General features: G+C 38.8%; 2 protein-coding genes across 11 annotated transcripts; both read left to right on the top strand.

Annotated features, from left to right (window-relative positions):
* Positions 1 to 725: 725 nt before the first annotated feature.
* LOC132783601 (zinc finger protein 271) lies at positions 726 to 19503 on the top strand. 9 transcript variants are annotated; one of them, XM_060788865.1, is made up of 9 exons: positions 2179 to 2386; positions 5195 to 5365; positions 7257 to 7335; positions 7416 to 9095; positions 11207 to 11374; positions 12628 to 12798; positions 13421 to 14158; positions 15431 to 15643; positions 15768 to 19503. In XM_060788865.1, exons 4-9 carry the CDS (start codon positions 7706 to 7708, stop codon positions 16397 to 16399), a joined length of 3312 nt encoding a protein of 1103 aa, XP_060644848.1. In that variant the 5' UTR covers positions 2179 to 2386; positions 5195 to 5365; positions 7257 to 7335; positions 7416 to 7705; the 3' UTR covers positions 16400 to 19503. The 9 variants fall into 9 exon arrangements, with proteins under 9 accessions (XP_060644847.1, XP_060644855.1, XP_060644850.1 ...); XM_060788864.1 differs by lacking the exons at positions 2179 to 2386; positions 5195 to 5365 and adding an exon at positions 726 to 1141; XM_060788867.1 differs by lacking the exon at positions 5195 to 5365 and having other exon boundaries at positions 2178 to 2386; positions 7416 to 9011.
* A 1288-nt stretch (positions 19504 to 20791) lies between these two features.
* Positions 20792 to 22754, top strand: LOC132798532 (uncharacterized). Of its 2 annotated transcripts, none has more exons than XM_060810419.1 (3): positions 20792 to 21211; positions 21265 to 22436; positions 22494 to 22754. In XM_060810419.1, the coding sequence occupies exons 1-3, from the start codon at positions 21169 to 21171 to the stop codon at positions 22599 to 22601; spliced, it is 1323 nt and encodes a 440-aa protein (XP_060666402.1). In that variant the 5' UTR covers positions 20792 to 21168; the 3' UTR covers positions 22602 to 22754. The 2 variants fall into 2 exon arrangements, with proteins under 2 accessions (XP_060666402.1, XP_060666403.1); XM_060810420.1 differs by having other exon boundaries at positions 21268 to 22436.
* The last annotated feature ends 461 nt before the right edge of the window (positions 22755 to 23215 follow it).

Below are 23215 nucleotides of genomic sequence, written 5' to 3' on the forward strand. Positions count from 1 at the left end.
AGAGTTAACTTTGAATTTAATGTAGTCAAAGTCATTCGCTGATAGCGTAGATCAAAACTCATTCATAATAAACAACCAAATATCCAATCAAATGGGCGCCAATTAAAAATTCAATTTACATGTCCGACTAATTTATCGATATATTTTTATCGGATCAAAATTAATTCTTTTAACGGAAATAATAATAATTATAAAATAATTCTTTTGCACCATGGTTAATATTAAATCATATCTTTGAATAATTGTTCTATAAAAATTATTTTTTGCCGCAAAAACTCCGATGCCAGCGATAACATACTCTTCTAAACAAAATATTTAAAAGTATCAAACAAATAACAAGTCGACAAGAAAACAAAAGAAATTAATGCAAATTTATAAATATACAACAATCCGAATAATTATAAAATTGGATACAAACATCGATGACTAAAATTCAAAATCGAAATAACAAATCCAAAATTATCGATAGTAGTATCGTTGTGCTTCCACCACTATTGTCCTGCTTCAATTCGCTTTAAGCGGTTGCAACCAAATGGTTAAATTCAAATAGGGACAGTAAACTTTTTAGGAGGATCCGCAAACTCTCGGCTACATTGTAATTAAAGTTGTAAAAAAAAAGTTGTGAATAGTGCATTGTTTAAAAGTGCAAAATAAACAAATGGTTTGTATAGGTTGGCAAACAAGTAAATGCATTACTTTCAGGAATTACTTCGCTGTTAGTTAGCAGCTGAAGCAAATGTTAAATTTGTTGTCGCTGTTACGCTACTGTAAAAATGAAAACAAGGTGTTCAGTGGTGGTGTAAAATGCATGGCTGCAAAGCAAAAGCCAAATAAAAGAAGTAATAAAATATATTGTATGTATTTGCAATAATAATGAAACGTGAATGCAGTGCAAAATGCGGGTAACAAGCAGATAGCAAAAAGTGTTTGTTGGTGTGCGCGGTTTACAATAATAAAAAAAATCGTGACGACGCGTCGTCGGTGCCCCCGTCTAACAGCCGCCATTAAGAATTTTACGCGTCGCGGTGCGGGACGCGTGCGTTGCTGCTGCAACATACAAGCAAGCCAGCTAGCAAGAAGAAAAACGAAAAAGAGGAGTGGCGGGCAAGTCAAAAAGAGCTTGATTTCTGGTCTGACCGCTGTAAGTAAAATGTGCATACATGTGCATGTATCAAAGTGTGGGATTATGTATGTATGTATGTGAGTGTAGAGATGCGTATACAATTTATTCCCAATTGGGAATTCAATTGCAATGCTAGAACGAGCTTTACAGTAACATCTTTGAATGCAGTCATATTTCAGCTTGATATTTTTACCGCCTTTTTGTGCCAAAGCACAAGCCCCAAAAGGAAAAAAATAAAGAAGCAGCAGCGCGCAGTCAGTCAACGCCAGTCAATAAGAACAACGCAATCGCACACGAATGCACACACACATAGAAACACTGTGTCTGTATCTCTCCCGTTCTCTTGCGCTCACGTTGAGCGCGCTCTCTCATTCTCTGAGCTTCACCTCTGCCTCGCTCTCCCACACGAGAAACAGGAACACCGAACACGAAATAAGAGCTCTGCACGAATATGCACAGTGAACACGTTTTGGAAGAAAAGAATTTAACAGATACGAATTCGAAATATTTTGATTTATTAATTTAAAAATATAAAATATTCAATATTTGCGCAACTGTATTTACAGTATCTTCAAGATAGTTCTTATTAGAAACCTACCAAAAACACAGCTGTGGAAAGAAGTACAGATCTAACTGCTCAATTAGAATAAACTAAATTAAAAAAGAATATTTTCTCAATAAAGTTGTAGGCAAATTTTATTTCAAATTTAATATAAGCTATAAGCAAAATAAGAATTTTAAGTATATTTTTTAAACTAAAATATATACTAAAATTGGAACTACATAAAAAATCTCTTTAATTATAACAATTAAAATAATATAAAGTGGTATTTTAAATTTAATGAATCTCGTGAATTGTTCTACTCCATAAATGATGTGAAATGTGTGTTGCGTGCTCACTGTGTTTTCGTGCAGTGCACGAAACGCGAACGCGCCTCACGAAGAACTTTTTACATCGCTTGCGCTTGCTTTGCTGTCTGCCTGCTGCTCTCTGCCTTCTGCTGCTGCTATTGCTGTTGCTGCTGCTTCTGCTGCCTCCGCGTCTCATTCAATTTTCAGTTTGCTTTGCTCTGTACACCGTACACCACCGCCTCTCACCCGCGCGGCGTTTTGATTTTTCTACTACACTACTGTTGCTCTGCCTGTGTGCTCGGCTCGGCGCTGCTAAAGTTTTTTCCAACACACACACAGACACACAATACAATTACATATACAAATACACGTACGACGCATCGCCGCCGCCACCACCACAACTACAATCAAGTAATTTTTCATACATACATATAATGGCGTCATAAGAACCATATTTTAGCGAATGTTTATGCAAAAATTTTGCAAAACGAACAATTTGTTGGAGAGAAGAGCACAAATATTGTGTTAAAAGTTACTGTTGTTATTGTTATTGCTGGATAGAAGTGAGTGTAAATGAAATCCAATTGGAAATGTGAACAGTGTATCTTTGTGAAATTCTAATACAATATTATCAAATGACTTTGCGGTCGACGTCAGTGTGTGAGTGTGAGTGCGTACTTGTGTGTGTTGAGTGCGAGAGTGTCTTTTGTTAGTGTATGTGTGCGTATGTGAGATACGTGAGCTGCTGTGTTTTGTCTATGTATTGTATCTGTGGGCTTATATATGTAGATCGTGAGTGTGTGTGTGCGTAATAAATATACACATATGCACTAACACACGTCCCGAGTTCCCATTAACGTCATCATCGTGTCATTTTCTTGTTTGCAAGGCGGCACATACAGCACAGGGTTGCATTTTCGAAAAAATTCATTTTTTTCGTATTAATAAATGCAAATGCAACTGAGATGCTTGCAATGTACTACAATATGTATATGGTTAAATAAGCATGTGTGTGTGTCTATGGACTTCTCAAAAAATTACATTTTTAGATTATTCTTTTTTTTGGCTACCATATGGTTACATTAATTGCAGTTTTCTGATTAGACTTGAATTTGCGCAATTGCAATTTTGCAGGGCTTGGTTGCATTAAGCTAAGAGACTATTTAGTGGGCTTTTTAATAAACGATATTTTTCTCTACAAGTTTTCCATTTGAAATATTTGTATTTTTGTATTTTATTAAACAATTATGAAATGCACACTAATTGGCTGTAATGAAAATATGCGTCTCTCTCTCTGCCGCACCGTGCCTCTACTTCCCCCCTCTGTCGTTGTCTCTGTCTCTCGAAAATTGAGCGACAACCAAACAAAAAATTAAAAATAAAAAAGCCGAGAGACGGCAGCAATAATTATAACTATAACTCGAGTTCGGCATAGAATGTGGGCAAAACGCAAAACTTGTATGCGCCGCCTGTACTGTTTGACTCTTCGTCGCTTTTCCCCTCTTCACTCTTTGCTGCTCTCCCCACCAATTCGTTTCGCTCCGCGCTCGCCTTAGCTTTCATTTTTATACCCGTCACTCACATATTATAAGGAGTATGATAGGTCAGTGGTAATCGTAGAAGTTTACAAAATATAATGGGTTTTCAATTTTAATCAAGACAATAAATGCTACAAATAAAGCTTTTGGTTTAATTAAAAAAACAACTATTTAATAGTGCAAATATTGCAGTGGAGCAGCATTGCAATAAAATGTTGCGGGTATGTTTTAAGCGAACCCACTCAACTGTAGCTTTCTGAGTTGTTTCTCGTTTTTGCCTGTGCCAGCCTTTTTCGCTTTATTTTGTACTTACGCTTTGCGATTCAATTCGTTTTTATTGGTTTTCCGCTTTAGGCGTCGTGCAAATCGTCCAAGGGGTGTGTGTATGTGTGTGTGTGGGGAGCAACGGGGGAGCGTTGTCGTTCAATGAATAATGAGAAGCAATGTAAGCGGCGGCTCGTTGCTACAAAATGTGAGAAGGAGAGAGGCGCAGCAACAGCGTGCGAGAGAGGGAGGGACAGAGAGAGAGAGCAACTCACTGCTGCGAACAAAGTGTGAGCGCGAACAACGAAACAACAAATAAAGCAAAGCATAAAAGTGCACAAAGTAAATGAAAGAGAGACGACCGCAAGCCGAGTAACCAGAGAGCATGATAGATTGAACGAGAGAGAGAGAGAGAGAGAATGAGAGCGAGGAACAAAAAGAGAACGTTTTTCTTCTTTTTTTTATTGTATTTGTGTTTTGTATTTTGTTGGCGGGGCAGCCAAAAGCGAAGCCAAAGCACGAGAGCTCCATCATCTAGAAGACGACGACGGGCAATGCACGCACATACCGCAATAGATATAGTACACACACATACTATAGCTACAGACACACATATACTTACATACATTGTGTGTACTTATAGTAGATACAATTAATTTGATTTGTTAGCACCGCGTATCGCGTTTTGAGATAGTATTGAGAATTTATGATTTATGAGCATGTGTGTGTTGAATTAAAAATGTTGAATGAACGAATTTTAATGCATGCATACTCTATAGGGGGCAAAAATAAATATTTTGCCAAAAAACTGAACTATTTTTATAAATGCAATCAATATGTAAATTTTAAATTATTTTAGCTTAAAATTATAAATGCCTTTAACATTTATTAAACAGATTGGAGCAAATCTGTCGTGTTCCACTGTACATACATTTGTACGTATGAATGTGTATGCAATTTCAATCACTCAATCATGTTAGCCCAGCCTGCCAATTGTCTGTTACCCCTCGCGCCGTTGAAATGAACTACGACGCAGCTTTCATCTGTGCTTACGCACATACACACTTGCACACGCAGAAACGATACACATACATAGATGCATGCTGTGTATGTGTTTGTGTGCTCTTTGCATATTGACTGCAAATAATTTTCACTTGATTTACTTTTGCTGCTGCTGCTGCGTCACGTCGTCTCCCTCCCACTGCCGCCGTGTGAACGGCTTGCTCACGGGGTCTCTCTGCTGTACGCGTAAATAATGGGTGGGAGGGGGTTAAGACGACTGTACCGCGCGCGCGGTGTCCGTTTGATTATTTCGCGTAAACATAAACACAAAACAAACTGTTGCTCACCGAACGCTCTGTTTGCTCTGTACTCTGTTGTTATCGTTTATCGTTTGGCTCTCTTGTGTTTTTTGCAGGTGTCCCACAAAACGTAACTCAAAATACTTGATTGAAAGTGCATAAAGCGTGTCTGCCGGTTAATGATTAACTATTATATACTATACATATTTAACTTTTGCTCCTGTCGAGACAAAACGGCGACAATTATTTCGTTTAATTGTCGCAAAATATTAAGTGCATTGCATAAGGTAAGTGCCAATAAGAAGAAGGTCATGGTGTTCTATTAGTGTTTCGATAACGTTGATAGCATTGCGAATTGCAATCGAAGCGTAAATTAGCATTTATGACTACTGCACATTGGTGTCAGTTCAAATGTTTGCATGTGCAAAATGGGAAATGTTTCAGCTATAAGAAACTATTTTGCTATTCCAAGCGAAGATAAATAAAAAGAAAATTGAAAATTTGAGTTAATCTTAATAATATAACAATATTTAAAAATTGGGCTTTATCAAAATTTTAATACTATAATTTGCTATTATTTTAAACGAGGATTGATTTGGGATTAGTTGGTTTGAGTTATTTATTTAAAATAACGATTTATATTTACATGTATTCTAATAGGAATTCGGACACCAATAAGAGAACAATGTGGAATACATTATTTCTAAATATTTGCCATTTACATGTAACGTTTTCATGTGACTTTCAAATGTTTTTCTATTTCGGTTATTTTAGTGTTTAGATTTATCAGCATTTTCTCATGCCCGCTCCGCCCATTTTCCCCGGGCCCAGTTAGAATAATGTAACTGAAGTTACATATATTACATATGTATTTGTGTTTGCAGCTGTGTGTTAGTATATGTATTCCTACCTCACCACATAAAAAAGTGGCGCCCTTTTTGTGTTACATGAACTCGCCCACTTCCACTCCCCGATTCGTTGCGCTCTCGTTTTCTCTCTTTATTTGTATTTGTATTGTTTTTGTATGTGTGTGTGAGTGTGTCGTCTGTTTAGCTGAATTATTTGCTGGGCCAGTGAAAACAATCTAAATGTAAAGGCGCAGAGAGTGAGAGAGCGGCGCGCAAGCTTTTGGGAGAGCAGGCGAGGGGAAGTGGTGCTGTGAGCTGTACAGCAGCAGCTTAAGCGCTTACTTCAGCTCAGCTCCAGGACCTATGCAAACAACCCACTCGCTAGCTCACTCTTCATTCACAACCCCCACTCGTCGTGCGCGCGCGCTCACTTGCTCACACTCTCTCACCACCGCTTACTTTAACTCCCCTCTTGTCCTACACACACACACACACACATACATTCGTAGTTACAACACTTATGCTTCAAGGCGCGTTGTCTTTAATCGATTTGTACTTCTTAATATTTACATCAGCCACCTGCCATCCTCCCCATCTCTCCACATAACATTCTCCACAATCTCTCTCTCTCTCTCCACCTCTCTACATACATTCTTCTCGGCTCTCAAAACATTTCTATCAAATGCTGCTTGCATACTCTGATTGGATATCTAAATCCTGAATCCTGCTAAGGCGAGGCATTGACATAGCCCAACTTCACACCCAAACATCATCACAGTTCTCCACTCCCTTTTCGTCGCTATTTGTGTGTGTTTTGCTTTTACAATTTATATAAAGTTATTTCATTGTGTGCAGGACACTCCTCTCTCTCTTTCTCTCTTTTGCTAATGGGCAATTTATATCATTTGATATTATAAAATCAATAACTGCCCAGCAGCATTTTTGAACATCTTTACACACGAGAATTGTGATTGTGTGTGAGCTCAACTGTACTTGAAGGGTTAATGCTCTGATAGCATTAGTTTTGCATTTCTGCATTTACAATAACGCTACAACAACAACTGAAAAACAACTACAAAACAAATCGTAACTTGCAAAATGTTCGCTTACTGTTAACGCGCTGTTACACATTGCGTTGAAATATTGGCATTTCCAAAATATTTATTTAGAATATGACACTGAAATATAATATATAATTATTAAGAAATCTGTTATGCCTTGTAAAAATGATAGTAAGACATTTCGTATTAGACAATGCAAGTTTAGCTTAACTGTGGCACCAAAAAATACCGATAAATATACTGATCTTCGCTTTGTTTACATTTTGCAGGTGGAACCAGAGAGGCAATAACAACAATAATACTGCGAGCAACTACAGTGATGTGTTACGAAGAATAAGAAGCTGCATGGTAATTTGGCCAAAGCGCCGCAAAACTCATTTTTTCAATAATCAAAGACAACAAATATTCCTTCACTTGACTTTTTGTAGCCACAACGGCCAGCGGAAAACAGCAGTCGACAGCAGCAACAACAACAACAAACGAGAATATAATGTAGCAGACAGCAACTACATTAATAACACCTACAACAGCAACAACAACAACATCTTCAAATACAATTGTAGTGAAAAGTAGCAGCAGCAATTGCAGCAAGAAAGATAAATAAGTCACGTTAGACACACACTTTTAAGTCCAATCCAATAAGAATTTGATGAATACAATTTTATTTCGAGACGGAGGCCACAAAGCGAGCAGTCAAAATTCGTTCGTTATACTCTAAATGCAGCACGTGAGCGCTGCCAGTTCGGCACCTTCGGTGGTTTCAGCACCGGTGGTGACCACTGGCGGTGGCACCACCATCACTTTGGGCCACAAAGCCGGCGATCCACAGCAGCAGCAGCATCAACAACATCATCATCTTGCTCATCTTCAGCAGCAACATCAGCAGCTTCAACAGCAGCATCATCAGAATAATAATAATAATAGTAAAGTGGACGGAGGGAATAAGCAACAACCGACAACGGCACACGGCGGCATTGAAATGTATAAAGTGAACATTGAGGATATATCGCAATTATTTACGTATCACGAGGTCTTTGGCAAAATCCATGGCGATGTGGTGAATCATGTGGCGGCGGTGCATGGCAGTCAGTTGCCACCGCCACAACTGCCACCGCCACCGCCACTGCCACCGCAAGCAACAGCAGCATCCACGACGCATTCATCGGCTAGCGCAGCTGCAGCCGCAGCGGCGGTGTCCACAAATAATGCAACTGTCGCTGCTGTAATGGCCTCGGCCAATGCAGCAGCCGCAGCTGCAGCTGCCGCATCAGCGGCAGCGACAGCACAACAACAGCAGCAACAACAACAACAGCAGCAGCAGCAACAACAGCAGCAACAGCAACAAGCTGTGACTAGCACAAATGCTGGAACACAGCAGGGCAGTGCCACGGTGACGACAACTAGCTCAGGTAGCAACAATAACAACAACAGCGGGAATAACAGTGGGGGCAATAATAACACTAGTAACAGTAACAGTAACAACAATAACAGTTCGACGACAACGACAACAACCGGTGAACTGCTGATGCCGAAAATGGAGGGTGGCATCCATGGCGTCGATGGTCAATCGAGCGTTGCCTTGGCCCCCGATGGCACACCGATTGCGACTGGGACGCATGTGTGCGATATTTGTGGGAAAATGTTTCAATTTCGTTATCAGCTGATTGTGCACCGTCGCTACCACAGCGAGCGCAAGCCATTTATGTGTCAGGTGTGCGGTCAGGGCTTTACCACATCGCAGGATTTGACCCGTCATGGTAAAATTCATATTGGCGGTCCCATGTTCACATGCATTGTGTGCTTCAATGTGTTTGCCAACAATACCAGTTTGGAGCGTCACATGAAACGTCATTCAACGGACAAACCATTCGCCTGCACCATTTGCCAAAAGACATTTGCGCGCAAAGAGCATCTGGACAATCATTTTCGTTCGCATACGGGCGAAACGCCGTTCCGTTGCCAGTACTGCGCCAAGACGTTTACGCGCAAGGAGCACATGGTCAACCATGTGCGCAAACACACGGGTGAGACGCCACATCGTTGCGATATTTGTAAGAAGTCCTTTACGCGCAAGGAACACTATGTTAACCACTACATGTGGCACACTGGTGAGTGTGATGATTTGGTGCAAAGGGGGCGGACAAATGCGAGCGGCGAGCGCCACGACCTCAAAACAAAATAAACTATTATATATCTATACCAAAACCAAAAAAAAAACCAATACTGAAAAAAATGCTACCAAATTTACCAAAAAAAAATACCTATAATTATCAAAATATCGATAACCGATTACCGTTACCAAAATTCCAAGTAGAGTACAAAATACCGAAAACAAAACCAAAAACAAAAAGTAATATCAGCTATCTATATACATACTATATGTTATCAACAGCCATCACATCACACCACAACCAATAATCAATCAAATATCAAAATTTGATCAATCAATCAATCAAATCAAAATATCAAAAGAAAAAAGAAAAGCCAATTAAGTAACCGCCACTCATCGTGCGTACTTTCACCTCGTCTGCTTCCTTCCTCCTCACTCACTTACGCTCTCGCTATCTTACTCACTCATATTAATATTTGCTTGTGCTTGTGCTTCTTCCTATATATAAGCCCATAACTTATATGTAGCCTATCCGAGTTTCCTTTTTGCATTTTTTTTGAACTCACAATCCTCTCAACCTCAAAACAACACAACCACACTTACCATAAAAAAAGATCATTGGTAAAGTTACATCTTCAGCTGAATAACTGTCATCAAATATGTTATCGATAATATAATTCGAAATCGATTTTTTCACATATCAATCAATCAATCAAAACAAAATTTTAATTTGATCACAACTAGCAGTACAAAAAAATTAAAATGTTATCGATATACTGTTATCGATCGTGCTTCAGCTCTACGTACATTTCCGCAACCTTCTCGCTCAAAAATACTCGCTCATACCGCTCATAACACTCCTTCCCCCTAAGCCAACCAACATCACACACTCTCACAAAACAAAATCACAACAACCAAACAATCACACTCCAATCTCCACTCTCCAAACGTCACACTCCACTCCTTCAATCGTCACACTTCATCCTCCATCCACCATAATTCTTGTTCCACTTCATTGCTCCACTGCCAAACCTTCGATCGTCATCGATGCGATTTCCTTCCCGCTCCACTTCATCTCACTCGTTATCGCTCTTTCTCTTACGCTCTCATCGTGTATTTTTGCCAGTGTTTCTTTTGCCTTGCCTACCCCGTCTTCCCCACCTTAAATGTTTTTGTCAACTCTCGAACTCCATCATTCTTTCACTCTCGCTTGTTCTCTTGCTCTATCTCCCCCACTCTCTCAGCTATACAGGGTGCCCAAAAAAAAAAGTATTAAAAGAAAAGTTCGTTGTTGCTGCTTGTCGATTGCCAACGTCCTGTGCCTGTGCCTACGGCGTTTAACTGTGCGACACCAGACAGATTCACGCCCACACACACTCACATACCTTTCTATTTGCTGGGCTGGAGAGATACTTATTCCACAAACATTACATTACATTTACATGTGCATTGCAAGTTAGGCTTCAATTATTGGCGTCGAACCCGGTCGCATTCAGCTAGACTTGAACTTCGCGTTCACTCACACAAACACACATCAGCTTCATTAATTTGTTAGTTATCGATAACACGCATGGGGCGATCTATCGATGGATTAGCTTTGCTGTCGACTCAAAGATTTATTGTTATTCATTTCTAGGAACACACTCGCATTCATACATCCTGTATACATACGCTTCACACACACACATGACTACTACAACCACGCCCACCGCCCATGCGCCACCCACACACACACACACACATTTCAAAAAGAAAAAAACAAAAGCCGAGCCTCCGTTCGCTTCGTTCGAACCACGGCCAAAATTTCACACTAAGCATTGCGTTGCCGGGGGACTTTTTTTTATCATTTATTTATTACTTTTGTTTTAATTTTCGATATTTTTGATTTCTTTTACGCTTTGGCGGGACAATTTGAAAACTTACAACTTTTACTGCGCGTTTGACAATTTTCTTCTAAGTTGATTTTTATTTTGTTCAATGCTTGCTCTTATTAGAAAAGTAAAAAGATAGATAAGAAACTTTACCCTAGCCTCAACTCTCCTGTTCTCTTTCTCTCCCTCTCGTTCTCTCTTTCTCTTTATTGTTCTGTATGTACCATCAATTAAACAGGTCAAACACCGCATCAGTGCGATGTCTGCGGCAAGAAATACACGCGCAAGGAGCACCTAGCCAACCATATGCGCTCCCACACCAACGAGACGCCGTTCCGTTGCGAAATCTGCGGCAAGAGCTTTAGCCGCAAGGAGCACTTCACCAATCACATACTCTGGCATACAGGTAAAGAGACACAAACAGAATCAACACACAACAACACACACCACAAGACGCACACTCACACACACACACACAAGACTTGACTTGACTCGACATCCAAAACAAGATTTCAAGACTTCAAACTCCGACCACAAGACATCCTACGCACACTACGCACGCATTCTATCCAAAAAAAAATAAAACAAAAAAATGCCAGTCCCTGTTGTCCTCGAAAGTGGCCTGGAAGGCATTTACAGTCATAAAAGAGACAATTACTCCCACACACACACACACGCAGACACACACACACAACTACAGCTACACTCACACACCCCAACTTTGATACTCTGACACGCACACTTGCGCGATTGGTGCACGAGCAGCGATAACGAACTACATCCCAAGGGATGGGCGTGATAACGACAAAGTAAACAGCGATTTCTTGCTCAATCACAGCGCGACTCTTCAGCAAAACAATGACAAAGTCAAGTCAAAAGTCGATTATATATAACCACAACTAGAGATCTAATTTTCGAAACCAACTAAAGATTCAAAGAGTTCCTTTCATAAAAATGAACAATAATATCAAATACAAATATGTATTTAATAAATCATAAACAGCTGATCTTCAAGATTGTTAAATGCAATCCTATATATTCCCATTCATATAAAATATCACATTAAGATCATAATTCAAAACCAAACTAAGTGTAAACTTGGTAATTGCCAATTCATGCCATATTTAAAGAATGTATCAAATATTAACTAAATTGATTAAAAACAATAGTTCTCCAAGATTAATAAATTCTTCAATTATAGATATTCCGTTTTACATACAACAGAACAATAAACCCGTATAGATTTTATAAAAATACAATATAAACAAATTTGATTGACGATCGCATTTCTGAAGCAAACTAATCAAAATATTATTATTATATTGAATGAAATCCATTAATTAAATCATGACTCATATATTTCCATCATAGATGGCTTTATGATTTCCCCAACTATATAAAATGCTGTTAAAGTGCCTAAATTACTGAGATCAGTCTGTGACCTTGGGATGTGAATCATTATCAACTTGTGTGAAATTGACAATACAGCAAATACGCGTATATTCCAAAATCAAAAATATATATATATACATATATGTCCAACTGTGACCTTTAAAGAATTTGCGTATAATATAATAAGTATATTGTAGCATTTAAATACTTAAATGATGAAACTGATCTTGAATTGAATGTTACGATTCTTGCAATTTACCACGCAAGCAGGCGAGACGCCGCATCGGTGCGACTTCTGCTCCAAGACGTTCACACGCAAGGAGAATTTGATAAATCACGTGCGCCAGCACACGGGAGAATCGCCGCATCGCTGCTCCTACTGCAGCAAGACGTTCACGCGCAAGGAGCATCTGGTGAATCATATACGCCAGCACACGGGTGAGAATACCGTTCAAGTGCAAGCTCAATTTGTGATTGAAGAAGAATATGTGAGATGATGAGTCGTGAATAAATTTTTGTATAAATTTATTATGATCACAATTTTAATTAAAAAAACCAAACGAACGAACGCCTCCCTCATTCTTAAAATGAGTTGTTCTCAATGGCGCTGTTGTTGGAATTTGTTCTGAGATCATAAGAAGCGATCGTCTACAATTTGATAAATCAAATTACACATTTAGTTTGCAACTGATCGTCAATTAAATAATACATATGTATAATAACGCAATTTACGATAATATATCATTAAATACCATATCTACCATAGCATGTAATATTAACTTAAATTGGAAGAAGAAGGAACGCTGTTGGAACATGTCGATCACTTATTTACAGCTAAATACGAAATTGAAAATGGGGGAAAATAGGCGACTACCAAACGGACTGAGACACTGGACAAACATACTTTACACTCGTTACGAACGAACTAACAATTGATTTACAAGTGTTGCATTGTCGATAATGATTACTAATCTCTAACATGTTTTTCTTTTCTTCTTCTCCTTCTTCTTCTGCTTCGTTTTCTTCTTGTACATCTCTTGGCTTTTTACCACGCAAGCAGGCGAGACGCCGCATCGGTGCGACTTCTGCTCCAAGACGTTCACACGCAAGGAGCACTTGTTAAATCACGTGCGCCAGCACACGGGAGAGTCGCCGCATCGCTGCTCCTACTGCATGAAGACGTTCACGCGCAAGGAGCATCTGGTGAATCACATACGCCAGCACACGGGTGAGACACCGTTCAAGTGCACGTACTGCACGAAAGCGTTCACACGCAAAGATCACATGGTTAATCATGTACGGCAACATACAGGCGAATCGCCGCACAAGTGCACCTATTGCACGAAGACCTTCACAAGGAAGGAGCACCTAACGAATCATGTGCGCCAGCACACGGGCGATTCGCCGCATCGCTGCTCCTACTGCAAGAAGACCTTCACTCGGAAGGAGCATCTGACGAATCATGTCCGCCTGCACACTGGAGACTCGCCCCACAAATGCGAATACTGTCAGAAGACCTTCACACGGAAGGAGCATCTCAATAATCATATGCGCCAGCATTCGAGCGACAATCCCCATTGCTGCAATGTGTGCAACAAGCCGTTCACACGCAAGGAGCATCTGATCAATCATATGTCACGTTGCCACACCGGCGATCGCCCCTTCACATGCGAGACATGCGGCAAATCCTTCCCCCTCAAGGGCAATCTCTTGTTCCATCAGCGTAGCCACACCAAGGGACAGGAGTGCGAACGTCCGTTTGCCTGCGAAAAATGTCCCAAGAATTTCATTTGCAAAGGTGAGTCGCGTCTCTCTGAATTCGCCATCCAAGTCTTCGGCATCGCAATTGGAGCCGGTTCAGGCAGCGCAAGCGAGACGTGGCGTCAGCATATTAGTCAATCACAATCCCAATCCAGCCTCTATATGCTAGTCAGGCACACGACCAACCATTTAACGTATACGATCGGCTATTCTCATTTTTCTCCTAATTCACCACAGTGCAGCCTATGCAAAGTCGAACCTTTCCTTGTAGTCTATTTAATAATAATTATAAATATATATTATATAATTTTGGTTTATCAGGATCATGATTATGGTTAAACACCATTTTTATAAATTCAAATGCTTTAACTATTTCATTACGCGATGAATGTTGTAATATATATAGCATAATGTGATAATTCATGACTAAAAATACGATCAATCGAATATTTAGTATTTTCTCTTTCGATAAAACAAGAATAACGGTCAATTTAAAGTTCAAATTTTGAACTTACCTAAGACATCATAAATAAAAATAAGATTTTTGTTTAAATTAGCGTTGCAAACTTTAAAACAAATTATAATTTCAACTTATACGCTTAAAAATCAATCGATATCAAATAATTAGAAAATAGTTAGTCATACAAATCTAAAAAAGAAAATACGGAACACATAACTAAGTTATTGTATCGGAATGTTATTGTGTCATATTATTATATTTTCATTTATAACTGGTTGACGACTACGGAATGGAGATATTTACGTCATGACTGTATAACCTTAGACTTAATCACAATTTTATACAAATAGGTTTTTTTATGTTTAAGTATAGCTAGAAATCGATTTGTTTTTATAGTTAAAATACCAAAGTTTATTATTCTGTAAATCAATAGTTATTTGTAATTTATACAACAATGTGATTAATAATAGTTTACATTGAGGTAAACTTAATGAATGTACCATCTAGTTTAATTGATAAATATTCATTATAGTCTAGCTTAAGTTGAATACTATTTTAATGTTTTATGGATCGACCACATCTTAAGTTAGTTTTAAGTTCTAGAATACCGCTGGCTGCATTGTGCTCTCCATTCCCGCCCCTAAAGTAATCCCAATTTGTAGTATCCCATAATTGAATCTAAATGCATGCACGTCCATACCTCGCTCAGTACGGAAACCAAGATCCGTCCGCTTTGGTTTGTTCAAATTTGTATTTTTTAACTGTTCCCGAAATGATAACAACTTATCCCTTGTCGAGAATGAATGAAAGAGAGATGTCTTCATGTCGCTTCCATTGTCCGTTTCGCAGGTCATCTGGTCTCGCATATGCGCTCCCATTCGGGTGAGAAACCGCACGCGTGCACACTGTGCAGCAAGGCGTTCGTGGAGCGCGGCAATTTGAAGCGGCACATGAAGATGAATCACCCGGATGCCATGATGCCGCCCCCACCCGTGCATCCGCATCCGCAAATACCGGCTGGTGTGCTGACCCAAGTCAAGCAGGAAGTGAAACCGATCATAAGTGAGTCGGATACAGAATTCTAAACAAAAGTTTGCTGCACCCCCAAGCGTAAACGTATCTAACAAAATACTTCTCCTCCCTCCCCCCTCCACACACACACACACACACACACACACTTTTGCAGTTCCGCATCATTCGGCGACGACCACAATGCACACCATACAGCAGATAACAGCGGGCGCTGCAGCGGCTGGCGCCGGTGCCGTCCAGCTAACGCCAGGCCTGGTGCCGTTGGTCACCAGTACGCTCATCTCCTCGCACAATGCCCAGCAGACGCAGAAGCAACAGCAAGCAGCCGCTGCAGTTGCAGCACAGCAACAAGCAGCTGCTGCCGCTGCAGCACAACAACAACAGGCAGCGGCTGCAGCTGCAGCTCAGCAGCAGGCGGCAGCCGTGGCCCATCAACAGCATCAGCAACAGGTTGCCGCCCAGCAGCAGCAACAACAGCAACAGGCTGCGGTGGCAGCCCATCAGCAGCAGCAACAGCAGTTGCAGCAGCAGCAATTGCTGCAGTTATCCATACAGCAGGCAGCGCATCATCATCAGCAGCATCAGCAGCAGCAACAACAGCAGCAGCAGCAACACCATCAGCAGCAGCAACAGGCACATCCGCAGGCACCGCCACAGCAGCAGCAACAGCAGCCGCCACCGCAGGTGCCGATCGCCTTGATCAGCGATCCGAGCGCCTTGGCACGCGCTGCCATGCAGCTGCAACATCTGCCCACGAATGTGGAGCAACATCCGGTGGTTTACTAACAGTAGCCCCTGCTGCATGCGGCGGCCACAACAGCCACAGCAGCCGCGACGCAATGGTGAATGGCCTGAATCTGTAAGAGGAGAAACAGAAGCAGAGGAGGAGGAGAGAAGGAGGCAACAACTACTACAAGGAGCAACCACACATCCCCTTAAAAATAGAAGAAGCAGCTAGTTAGATATGCATAGAAAGCAAGCAGCAATTATATATCCTAAACACATATATGTTCATGTATCGAGATGTCTACGCTTTCTCTCACTCTCCTGCTGCCACAATGCTGCTGCACAGCTTGCAACGTGATTTGTGTAACGTGCAATACAAGGAAGCTAAACATCTCATAGTTAACCGATCCCCGCCACCCTTTGCGCTGTACTCCCTTAAAACGATCTTTGTTAGGCGCTTAGCGTCTATAATTTACTATAATTAATTGATTTTCTCACACGTCCCTGTTACATTTATGAAATGTATGCGCAACACGTTGCGCCATCAAAAAGTCTACTAGCTGTGCTAGTAGCTTTTGGCGAAAAGCGTGCAGCGTGGCTTTGGAAGAGAGAGAGAGAGAAGGCGAAAGATGTAAGGAAAGTTGTTAGGACAACATACATACATACATACATATGTGTATATTTATGTACTTTTGTGCATCAAATGTGCAGCAGCTAGAACGTTTTTTGCGAAAAATCACACTGAGAAAATTTGTATTATTTTGTGCATTTTGTTGTAAGGCAAAAACAAAGTATGTAAACAATTAAACTTAACTACATACACAACATAAAACATAAAAAAAAAAAAAAAAAAAAATGAAAACAGAAAAACAAACACATATTATGCTAATAGCAGCGCCCCCAGTTAATCATACAAGTCCCGCGCCCTTTCCTACAGCCAATCAAACAGAAAATGAAAATAAGAACGCAGAAACATAAAAAAAACCCCCATTAAATATTTAAGTGCAAAACTTGTTGCTGAGGAAGCTGGAAGAGTAAAGAAGGCGGCGCAGGCGTAGGCTAAGTCAAGAACTAACGACAAGAGAAGAATAGTACAGAGAAAGAGAGATGAATTGCAAAAAGAAGAAGAAAATTATATTATATTATGATTACGATATTTAATGTTAGTTGAACTACTAAAAACAAAACTGATTAAGATTGATAACACGAGGAATCGAGGAGACAGATGAGAATGAAAGTGGAATTAAGTATTTAGTTTTACGTAAATATACGACAACCAGATAAACAATGTGCGTGTGTGTGTAGAGACAGAGTGCATAGAGCACACGATAATGATTACGATTATAATTATTGACATAAATAGATGTGAAGAAGAAAAACACAATTAGGAACCCAGACGGAACGAAGTTGAAAGATGAAGCAGAAGATGGAGAAATTGAGAAGTTACAACCCCCAATCTAACACTCATACACACACACACATATACACACACTATTAAAGTTAACAACAATTACAAAAACTAGGCACAACTCTACAATTATAATTAATAATAACAATTACTGTGCTTATGTTGAAAACAAAAACAACAAAAGATGATAAAACAAAACAAAAGCAAGCCCCAAGCGCCACAAGCAACAACATATCTGCTTTAAATTTTACAAAATATAAAATAAAACTAAAATAATGAAAAGAAAATAAAAACAAAAACAATAAGGAAAAGTATAAAAAAAAAAACATATTAAAATTATTATTAGCTGAGTCAAGTTTATTCACACACACACACGAGAAACAAACATACATATACACACAGACACACACATAATGCTTCCTTTTAAATGCAACATTTTATTAATTTAATGATTTTAATTAAACACTTTTAATTTAAATTAACAACAAAAAACTGTACATGTATACACAAATAAAACAACATAAACAGAAAAATATACATTAAAAAAAGAAAACAAATAAAAAAAATTAAAACAAGTTGTTGGTTTTGCTTTGCTGTTCAGAAAAAAACAAAAACAAAAAACAAAATAGGAAATCCCAATTCGTTTTATTTTTAAGGCATTTATTGGCAGCGCTAGAACTTTTAAAAATATGTACTAAGAATGCAGGGAACAATTGAAAATTGTAAAAAAAAAATAACAAAAATAAACAAGAAAACAAAAGAGAAAAGCAAACACAAATGTTGTGCGCATAAATGAAATTGTTTAAACAATTGCAAAGCCGAAGAAAAGAAGAAATGAAAGATTTATGCAAAGTCGCCTAAGTCTGAGGTATTTTTATACATACAATATGAAAGTACAGAGAACTTTGCACATAATATTTACACACACAGGCACACACATAAACACTTCCACAAACACAGATGCATACAAATTTATGTAGTTGTTTTAGCCGTGTTAGTTTTTTGGTGTGCGTTTTTTGGCGAAATAGTTTTGATGATTGTGTATAAAGCGCAGCATATATAAAGTGCATATATAGAGTATATATAAAAATTATATATATTGTACTATTATTAACTAATCTATTAAACGGGAAAAATCAACTGTATGTGTAGCGAAAGCGAATGGCAATTTTTAAGTACGAAAAAGTAACAACAAAAATTTCAATTGTGTTGCAATATTAAACAAAACAAAAATTGACAATTAATTTGTAAGTTGCGTAGTGCATAAATCAAGAAATATATATATATATAATACATATTCACACTCACACATACACACACATATAAACATACATTAATTAATAACAATAAGCTGTTTCCTAAAAACAAACGCTTGGCAGCCAATTAAAGCAAAAACAAAACAAAATGAAAAAAAATTAAGAAAAAACACCAGAATCAGTAACAATACTAAGTAAATAGAAACAATAATGTACTATAATGCAGATACAATACAATATAAACACTATATATACCTACAATATATGCCTATACGACAAATGAAATTGGATAAATGATAATATACATACAACAATACATATATACTATGTAATAAATACAATACAATACAATTATACATATACAACAAACAACATTGCAGCAATGCAGCAATGCAACATGCAACATAGAGTATATTGTAAAAGTTAAATGTAATTAAATACATACAAATTGATGACGTAGTAAGCACCAAACAACAAATAAACAACAACAAAAAATTTAACTCTACTTTGGTTTAAATTAAGCTATCTGTAGCATATTAACTTTTGGCAGTTTTTATTTACAAAATGTTTTTCTATACAAAATTTAGGGTTTAGTATTAAAGATTTGTCTAAGAGATTATTCAATGCAGTTCAGTTACGAAGAATTCTATTCTAAATTCATTTTAAATCCTTAAAGTATACGTAATAAATATTATTCCCATTCTTTTGTCCTACAAATTTCGTATAAATTGTATACGAAGCACAATACGATTTATAATTTTTTGAAGATCATTATCAAAGTAGGTCAGAAAAAAACAATGGCGTCATAGCACTGCTTGCATTATTCAAAACTGCAAGCAGTGCAAATTCGTATTTGTTGGTATTTTACAGTTACTATTCATATATTTCTTGCATTCGTTTGTATTTTGTACAGATATGAAATTGGGAGCAACATTCTCTAAACTTATTTGTTTATTTCTTCGAATACTGTTGTGATATATTCATGACGCATTATCGGTGCCTTATATCAAGCACTTACTAATTTCTTTTGCCAAAATTTTGACAATATTTGTTGTGTTTCTTGAGGTTAAATGATAAAATTTTTATTATGCCAGATAAGATACTATAGTTTGTTGTCTTTTTTTATTCACTGATAAGTTTTTGCATGATTTGTGTTTCCATATTAGGTATTACCCAAAAAATGAATGGCATGTAAAAAGTTAAAGTCATTTTAGGGGAGTTTTTGCGTACTTTTATGTGAATTATAGATTTATTATTATGGGTGTAAAAATGGTAGTAAAGATTATATCCAACATTGGCCAACTTCGGCAATATGTTTTGAATTATGAAAGGTGTGATATAAAAGTTGAAATTGGATGGGTGCAAAGGAAAATTGTAAATTATCTTCTATACGTAATATTGAGTGAACTTCCTATAATTACGTTTGGTGATGATATTGTTGGGGTGTATACGATCGATATGGAGAAAATAGTGAAACAAAAAAAGACACATTTTGGTATAAGAAGTATTTAATGCGCGTTTTAAATGCAGTTTCCAGATGAACTAAAGAAATGATTCGCATTTCTATATACATATGTATGTACATATTTCGCAAACTTCACACATTGTAGTGTGTCCATTTTTAGCAACCTTTGTGTGCCTAAATTTTGCACGGAAATGGTAAAAAAAAAAAATCAATGGTCACGTTGCTAAAACGATGCTTTGCTTATTTCTATGATGACAATATTTTTGTAAACCTAAACTTCAAAAACAGTCCTGCGACTCCATAAAAAGCAAAATGTCGCCACAAGTTTAGCGGACAAAAACAATTTAGTTTAATATGAAATTAAATGATTAATGTATTTATGAAAATTTAGCTATAAACGAGGTCAACAGACATGGGAAAACGTATCAAGCGGAAAAAGGAAATATTTCCCACTTTCAGAAATGTAAAGAGATGAGCCGATAGTCGTGACGCATCGTGTCTGTGATCGTTTGGCGCGTCTCCTCACTAAGCAACAGTGCTAGCGAATAGTTAGGTAGGCAGGTAAAGTGGGTCGGTTGCCTGGAAAACCACCCCTAATAGAGCAAGGCAGTTCTTGTTTTGGTATGTATCTGGAATTGACTGGAACTCAGACAGCTGTCAGCGCGCAACGACGTCATTTGTTTTGAGCGCATTTACAAAAATGCGCCGCGTTGGAAAAGAGCAAAACAGAAACGAGGAAGCAGGTAAGTACGCAATAACATTGAGAATCTGCCCACTGACCTTCACTTTGATGCAGCAGACAACCGGAGCTCGTTGCTCCACCTAAACGACGATGTGCTATCGCTAATAGTCGACTATCTGGAAGTGTTTCAACAGTTCGAGTTGAGTCAGCTGCACAGTCGCCTGCTCAATGTTGTGCAGGCTTTGTGGCGCACACGCGTGCGCAATGTGGAACTGCTTGACGAGGAGATGCTGGGTGTAAGCAGTCGACAGTTTCAGGCGTTCATCACTGCGCTGACTCCGCACGTGGAGCAACTGAACTGCCAGCGGCTGGACGTGCGACGCCTGCGTCAGCTGAGTGACGGAAGCTTGAATCGCGTCACACAACTGGAGTGGGATCAGGGGCAAATGCAACGGCGCGGTCGCTTGCGTTTTGTGGATGAAGATGTGCGGCTGCTGAAGCGTTTGTGTCCGGGATTGAGGCAGCTGACGTTACGAGGCTGCCAGGTGACGGGCAGATATCTGTGCGAGCTGCAGAAGCTGGAGGAGCTGTGCCTGGATGAATGTGAGTGCCTGAAGTCGAAGCATTTTCGCGACATCTTTCGCCAGCTGAAGTTGCGCAAATTCGACATTATGGACAACTGTGATGAGGTGAATTGCTGTGATTTGGTGCAGTTGTGTCCCACCTTGGAGAACATTAAGATTGCTGACTATCATCTGTGCATGGAAACGGACATCACACAAGAACTGTTGCAGCTGCCACATCTGCGTGAGCTCTCCATCTACTCCAAGAACTTTGTGTTCGATGTGCTGGAACGCATTACGCGGCCAAGAGTTAATCATGGCAAACTGATTGAGGGCGTCCGCTTCAATGGACTGCTTCACGATTACGGCCGCTTCTTTCGCGAGCTAGGCAATCTTCATCAGTTGAGGCGTCTGGAGGTCAAAGGTGTTCTGGACGAGGGTATGCTGCAAAGACTCAATAATCAGATGCTGGAGCAGTTGGCTCCCCAGTTGCCGGAATTGCAGCAGCTGCACATTTCCGGCTATCAAATGGAATCGGATGCGGCTTTGTTGAAATTTGTGTCCAATTGCCGGCAGCTCCGCATCCTTGATGTGAATGGTACACGTTGCGGTGGAGATGCATTCGTTGAACGCTGCTTAGCGCTGCTGGCCAAGCAGAGTTGGCGCTCACATCCGCTGGAATTGTGGATATTGTGCAGTGATATTAGCTACGATATACTGAAGGTGAGTTCAGGGTACAGTTGACATTCAATCCTTCCATAATTCCTGCTTTCATTTTAGTCTCAGCGATATTTGATCGACGAAAAGCTGCTGCGCATCTATAACAATCGAATGTTGACCGGTCAGGACCACTTGCCCAACGTGCTTAAGTTTAGCTTTGTGCGCTGAACTCATTACCTGCCCCACTGTGTTGGATCCTGCTAATCTATAAATCGAATTCTTTGTTTAATCTACTAATAAATAACATGTATTATAATCGAATTAAGATTTAATTGAATTAAGACTGATTAAACTATCGAAAACGAATTTGCAAATTCATAATTATTTCGCAAAAGATTTACTCAACTTGAACACCCTAAAGGTAAGGAATATGGATTCATTTTACAATAAAAATTTTTTAATATTTTTTGAAAGAATTTATCTGAAATGAAATCAGATTTTGTTTGTCAATTACATTAAACAAACATCAGTAAAATTATTGATAAAATATTCGCTTTGAGTAGTCAAATATTTATTGTTTCCTGTATTACATTTGTTTTCGGGATGATTTGTCGGAAGAAGATATGTGAAAATATGTTGAAATTATTTTCATATTAAAAAAAAGAATTTCTTTTCTTATTAATAATGTTTTAAATGCAATAACCGCTTTCTATTCGTCATTAACACAGAACAAACATCCGTAAATATGTTCGACATTTTAGCGCAAGGGGTACAAGGGAAGGGAAATCTTGACTTTCACTGTCATTCATTGATTTGTTTGCCATCAAATAGATGCCACAATT

The sequence above is a fragment of the Drosophila nasuta genome, chromosome 2L (genome assembly GCF_023558535.2).
Source record: "Drosophila nasuta strain 15112-1781.00 chromosome 2L, ASM2355853v1, whole genome shotgun sequence".
Lineage (NCBI taxonomy): Eukaryota > Metazoa > Arthropoda > Insecta > Diptera > Drosophilidae > Drosophila > Drosophila nasuta.

Bases quoted from the DNA above. Each gene is read 5' to 3' on its own strand.
- LOC132783601 (XM_060788864.1), top strand. From the start codon at position 7,706: ATGCAGCACGTGAGCGCTGCCAGTTCGGCACCTTCGGTGGTTTCAGCA. The intron at 14,159-15,430 runs GTGAGTCGCGTC...TCCGTTTCGCAG, and splicing joins CAAGAATTTCATTTGCAAAG to GTCATCTGGTCTCGCATATG. The intron at 15,644-15,767 runs GTGAGTCGGATA...ACACTTTTGCAG, and splicing joins GGAAGTGAAACCGATCATAA to TTCCGCATCATTCGGCGACG.
- LOC132798532 (XM_060810419.1), top strand. From the start codon at position 21,169: ATGCGCCGCGTTGGAAAAGAGCAAAACAGAAACGAGGAAGCAG. The intron at 21,212-21,264 runs GTAAGTACGCAA...ACTTTGATGCAG, and splicing joins AAACAGAAACGAGGAAGCAG to CAGACAACCGGAGCTCGTTG. The intron at 22,437-22,493 runs GTGAGTTCAGGG...CTTTCATTTTAG, and splicing joins TTAGCTACGATATACTGAAG to TCTCAGCGATATTTGATCGA.